This window comes from Chrysochloris asiatica, unplaced genomic scaffold, assembly GCF_000296735.1.
Source record: "Chrysochloris asiatica unplaced genomic scaffold, ChrAsi1.0 scaffold00121, whole genome shotgun sequence".
In the NCBI taxonomy this organism is placed as follows: Eukaryota; Metazoa; Chordata; class Mammalia; order Afrosoricida; family Chrysochloridae; genus Chrysochloris; species Chrysochloris asiatica.
In genome coordinates, this window is record NW_006408639.1 from 10,213,374 (window position 1) to 10,219,907 (window position 6,534).

The 6,534-nt window shown below is 45.0% G+C and overlaps 1 protein-coding gene across 1 annotated transcript in view; it reads right to left on the reverse strand.

The window, feature by feature from the left end:
- The window catches only part of LOC102813064 (chromosome unknown open reading frame, human C3orf20), a 148,315-nt gene that overhangs the window by 87,278 nt on the left and 54,503 nt on the right, over positions 1–6,534 (reverse strand). Inside the window, exon 8 of the mRNA XM_006868687.1 lies at positions 4,241–4,372. Coding sequence (XP_006868749.1) covers positions 4,241–4,372 — 132 coding nt within the window. The remainder of the gene's footprint in view (positions 1–4,240; positions 4,373–6,534) is intronic.

The window sequence follows — 6,534 nt, forward strand, 5'->3', positions numbered from 1 at the left end:
AAAATGGCTAGTCACATTCAAGTGCATGTGGCTTGTGACTAACGTATTGAACAGCCTAGCTCTGGACTTGTGTTTTGCAAACATTGCTTAAGGTCTCAAGTTGAAAGAATAAAAAAAAAAAAAAAAAAAAGAAAGACTTGAAATACTGAGGGTTTCCTATGCTTGGAGTCTCTGGTGGTGTAAAAGGTTCAAGTGCTTGAGTGAAAATTTGGCTGTTCAAGTCTACTCAGAAATACCTCAGGGGGAAGGCCTGGTAATTTACTTTAGAAAACTCAGCCACTGCAACCCTATGGAGCACAGCTCTCCTCTGACACAGGTGAGGTCAGGTTGAGCGGAGGTCAGCTGGATGGTTACTGATGCTGCTGTTGGTTTCCAGTGCCCAGAGGCCATGCATAGAACATGGAGTTAGAGAGACTTCTCTGGATTGTTCTAAGCTCTGTTCCAGACTTCAGAAATAACCAGACCAGGGGCTGCCAGGAAAACGGAAGCATTTCTGCAATTTTATGAGAATGAATACTTTTCTAAAATCGATTGCCTTTTAGAGAAAAATAAAACTTACATTTTTTTCACAGCCTAAAAAAGTATTAAAGAAACAGATGTATGACCTCATACATAGCTTGCATGTGACCACTTAGCAATGGCATCTAGAGTAATGACAAGTGGCTAAATTGACATCAGGTCATCTATAAACCTGAGAGTTTCTGTCAGCCCAGATGTACTAAACATCCTAAGGATATTTTGATCTTTGAAGTAAACAGTCCAGGTGGAATTCACTGGCTCCCGTATTCCCCAAGAGTTCCTCTGTGGTCCCCTCAGTGAACACTTTCTCTCTTCAGTTCCTCAGTAGTCCACTTGTTGTTGTTAAGTGCCGTCGAGTCAGTTCTGACTCATAACAACCTTGTATAGGGTTTCCAAGGAGATGCTGGTGAGTTTGAAATGCTGACCTTACGTTTCAAACTGACCTTGTGGTCCGGCGCATTATCCTGCAGTGCCACACTAGGACTCCCAGTAGCCCACAACAACTCTGTATATGACACAGCACACTCATCAAACTGGATTATAACTGGTGGTAGTGTGTTTAGTCCCAATAGACTAAAGTATTCCAGAGGTGAAGGTTAACTTAATGTCTTCATTTCCACATCCCCATCAGTTTGGTGGTACCATGGTTCAAGTGCTTGGCTGGCAACCAACAGGTTGGCAGTAGTAACCCACCAGATGCTTCATGGGAGAAAGAGGTGGCCAATTGTTTCCATAAAGATTTACAATCTTAGAAACTCTATGGGGCAGTTCTACTCTGTCCTGTAAGTGTAACTGTGTGTGAGAATCAAGTCAACAACAGTGGGTTTGGTTTGAGTTCACCAACGTGGCACAGTGCAGATGCTGATCGACATTAATTGACTTAGTTAATGAACTGATGAAACTGTAATGCGGCTGCATTGAAAGTGCAGTGGAAAAGACAGGTTATTCCTCCAGGAAAAACATAAGAGTTTTTTCTGGGTCTTGTTTAGATGCAATTGATCCCCAACAACTCCCTATGCACAGTGAGGGTAATGGGGCAGCTGTTCTTTAGGAGCTGTGTCAACTGTGGAGTCTCTGGGCAGTGCAAACATACTCAGCTGCTCACCAAAAGGCCACAACTTCAAGTCCAACCAGAGGCACCTTGGGAGAAAGGCCTAGTTAGTGATGGATCGATTCCAATTTGTAGCCATTGAAAACCCTATGGAGTACAGTTCTACTCTGACACACATGGGGTCACCATGAGTTGGAATTGACAGGTGTACTGGTCAGCTCTGCAAGTCTATTGGCCCATGGCATTCAGTGGCATTTACCTCCATAGTTTCCATACCTTGTACTCAGGATAACCACAGATAGCATCATTCAAACCTGACATGTTTGAAAATGGTGGTGCTGTTACGGATTCTACCAGGCTATAATTCTACCTGGTAGGCTATAATTCTACCAAGGAGCTCTGGTAGCGCAGTGGTTACGAATCGGGCTGCGAACCTTAAGGTCAGCGGTTCGAAACTACCAGCTGCTCCATGGGAGAAAGATGAGGCTTTCTACTCCCGTGAAGATTTACAGCCTCAGAAACCCTGTACAGGGTCGCTATGGGTCGGAACCAACTCGACGGCACATAACAACAACAACAACATAATTCTACCAGGTTGTGATCTACCAGGCTGTAATCTACCAGGTGTGATCTGAGGCTGGCCCAGGGCAAGTGGGAGGTGTGGTCATCCTGTTCCTGCACCCAGAAGCCTTCGCTGAATAAGCCAGGCCCAGTGAAGTGCCTTTGTGGAATGCACAAAGCCCTTGGCTGCTCCAGTGTCCGTGTCAAGCATTCTTTTCAGGATTATACGTGCTTCTCAGGCATTAGGGGCTGCGGTCTAGTCATCGTCTCCATCTTCATCTCTTCTCAGTCACATTGCAGGGTCTACGGAGATTCAGCAACGGAAAGTCTCTATTTTCTCTTTCATCCAACAAATATTTGTTGTTAGCTACCACCAAGTCAGTTCTGATTTATGGTGACTACAAGCACAAGGTAACAGACTATCATGTGGTCCTGAACCATTGTCAGGATTGTCAGTATCTATGCCTCCATTGTGCAGTTATGACATAGTGCGTTCCAACCCAGGGACTCATCTTCCACTATGGGGCAATGTCCTGTTGTGACTCAGAGGGTTTCCATCGATTAATTTTCAAATGTAGACCACTACCACCACTTTCTTCATAGTCTATTTTAGTCTGGAAGCTCCTCCGTGATCTGTTCACCATAGATGCCCCTGCTGGTGTTTGAAATATTGGTACCATAGCTTTCAGCAACATGCGATCCACCACAGTATGACAAACTGACAGATGGGTGGTGGAACAAATATTTATTAAGTACTTAATTTAAGTAGGCTTTGTGCTGGGCTCTGGGGAAATAGACATTAGTAAGACTAATGGGCTTTTCAGTTTGGTAGAGAAGCTTGCTCATAAATAAAGGAATGCTAGAATATAGGTGAAATCCTGGTGAGGTGCTGTAGGATAAGCACTGGGCTGCTAACCACAAGATCTTCAGCTCAAATTTACCAGCTGCTCCTAGGAAACCCTATACAAGACTGCTATGGGTTGGAACCAACTTAATAACAATATAATAGAGATGTATCTCAGCTGGAGGGCCTAGCATAGGGAGGCATGGTTCTACCTGGGTGGGAAAGGAGTTGGGGAGATGGAGCCTGTGGCCAACACTTGAGGAAGATGTTCTCTCCAGCATCATTTTTCCTTTCGGGAAATACTTTTGCTTTATGTTTAGTCCGGAAGGTTCACTTGTTGTTAAGTGCCATGGAGTCAGTTCTGACCCATAGCGACCCTGTATAGGGTTTCTGAGAAGCAGTTGGTAAGCTTGAACCGCCAACCTTACAGTTCAAACGGCTTTGCAGTCTGGCGCATTGACCCACAGCGCCACACCAGGACTCCATAGAAAGTTCACTTGGTGGTGGCTGTGTGCCATGGAGTCGGTTCTGACTCAGCGACACTGTACAGGGTTTCCGAGGCTGTAAATCTTTACGGGAGCAGAATGCCTCATCTTTCTTCCGTGGAACAGCTGGTAGTTTCAAACTGCTGACCTTGCAATTCTCAGCCTGATTCGTAACCACTACGCTACTAGAGCTCCTTAGAAGGTTCACTTAGGACATGATTAATAGCAGGACACATGCAATGCTTCAACCATGAGCAGTCAATAGGGTCAACTGGTATCAAAGCTGACACTTTTACCATAGCACTTAAGAAAGAGAAGCCCCACTTCTCCTTGGGAGATGAGAACTGGTAGACTAATGGCCAGAGATACTCATGAGCATCTAGTCACCAGAAAGACCGACACCTCCTGACAGTAAATCTAATAAAGAGGAAAACAGAGTCAAGAGAGGGCAAGCATTTGTGGAATCACTGGAGATCTGGCTTCAGTCTGAAACTAGATACTGGCAGACTTTGACTGCTGAGCCAATATATTTTCTTTTTATGCTTAGACAGGTTTGCATTGGGCCCTGCCACTTATGGCTGAAAGACTCTTACATGGTCTGAGAAATTTCACAAAGAAAGTGATTCCAAGGTTAGGCCATGAGTTTATCAGACAGAAAACGAGGCAAGTAGGGCCTTGCAGCAGGGGGTGCTGCATGAGCCAAGACATTGAGGTGCCCCCCCCACACACACACACGGATGCCCTGGGTTCAGAGCTGGGTGCTGGTCAGCTTTGTCTTACTCGTTTATCATGTGCCATCCCATGAGGACAATTGTTGACCGATACAGTGAGTGTTACTGTCTCGTTCAGGGAAGTGAAGGTGACCACCATAGAATCTTGTCCCGTAACTGTCAACTTCATTTGCTCATTCACCTGCAGATGAAGGAACAAGTGATTACAGGACCCCTTCCTGACCCACCACAAAGCACAAAACCCCTCTTCAATTTGGCTGAAGAATTTTAAGATCTTTTCAGTTCTTAAGTTGGTATTTAGCTTCCATGGAAAAGACTAAAGGATTCAAATCTCTCTTTGATGGATTAGCAGGAAATACTTGATACCTCTTTTTCCCTATTCCTCCCATCTCCAAACCAAGTTTAGCACCACATCAGGCGGGCAAGTAGCTTCAATCCTAGTCAAGCTGGATTGGGGAATGCAGCTTGGATCTGAAGTTAGTACTTTCACCTGAAATTTTGCACCCAGCTGCCAGATCTTACTATAAGCTTTGTCTTACAGCAGGCAGAGCCTATCTTGGAAAGCCGATCTCATGTCAAGGAATGCCAGAGAAACCAGTTTACAGGTGAGTGGGCAAATGGCAAAGGAGAACCCTATAGGGGCTGAGCTGAACCTGTTCAGTTCCTTTGTCTCTACTCACCAAATGTTACTACTCTTTCCCTGAGGAAGCACCAAAGACCCGGAGGAAAAGGGGCAGAAGTTACCCTTTCATCACTTCCCAAAGAGTGGGATTTCATGTTTAATAATGACACAGGGAGAATGAGTTGCCCTTATAACAACTCACTCCTTTCTGGGAACTTGGAGGTGAGTCCCAGCTTGTTCGCAAGTCATTTAGGCCTCTCTGATTCTAGAATTTCTCTACAAGAAATAGTTCAAAGGCTAGAGAAATGAGGTAAAGATCATGAAAGTGACTTTGTAAGCCATAAAGGTATAGGCTCATACAAATGTGAGGCACTACTGTTGGAGTCCTGGGGTGGCACTGCGGGTTAATGCACCAGACTGCAAAGGCATTTGAACTGCAAGGTTGGCGGTTCAAGCTCACCAGCTGCTCCTTGGAAACCCTATACAGGGTCGCTATGGGCCAGCACTGACTCGAAGGCACTTAACAACAACAACCGTCAGGACAGTCAGACACCTCACACTTAAGGCCTCTCCCTGGACAGCTTGCATGTGCAGCATGGTATTTACACACAGTGACCCTATCTGAGGGCCTTCAAGTGTATGGCCATACAATGCCGTGTGAAGATGGTTTTTGTTTTCTTCAGTCTCCAATATCACTGATCTACGATATCCTCTTACCTAAAAACACTCTTAGGACTTCTTTGAACTTAGGAAACACTCTCTACTGTGCTCCTTCCACTTCCTTCTACTATTCCAGTTGGTGGCCCAAGGATCTATGTGCAACTTCCTTACTATTGAGTCTCTTCTTCATATTCAGTGACCAGGATTCCAGCGCCTCCCGTACCCTGAAAATATTGACCCATGACTGTCTTTCTACCTAGTCTGGACTTCTTCAAAATGAGTGATCACCCTCTCTTAAGAGAATCCCTGTTTTCTCTTGTTCTCCTGGAAAAAGGCAATCTAGAACTATTGTTAAGAAATCAAACTCTTTGAAGTAGAATAAGATTCAAATCCTAGTATTACCACTTACCACTTAAAGCAGTTTGGGACAAGTTGGTTAGCTTCCCTGAGCCTGAGACAATGGTAGAGCATTTCTCCTACGGTACTAGGATTTTTGGGGATAACGAACTCCTGGTGTGATGCTGTAGGATCAGCATGGACTGCTTGCTAATCCACCAACTGCTCCTTGGAAGTCCTGCATAAGGTCTCTGTGAGTCAGAATCAACTTGATGGCACTCAGCAACAACAACAAAGCTTGCAAAGGGCTTAGGATGGTGCAGCTGTTACTTTTGGTCCCCGATTCCTGGGTAGTTTCTCTTCCTCTCCCCCAATGCTCCAAATACAGTGCTTTCCAATTGGAACCTCTTCTGCATCAATGTCTCACGGTCCAGTCACATTATGCCCATTATCCCCAAATCCTTGCCTTTGGCCCGAATCTCTGACTTACAGTCACAATCCATGTGGCAACATTCCAGAGAAACATGACCGCTGAGTCCAGTAAGCATGTCTAAAACCATATTAACCACGGGTCCTCTTTTCCAACTCCTTTCTTTCCACCAATTTTGACCATCACTGTCTCAGACACATTGGTTGGGGACTGTGGAGCCATGCAAAATACCCTTCTCTCGCATTTACGCTATACAGCCGTAAATGAACTCCAAGTTTTAGAATATGTATATATA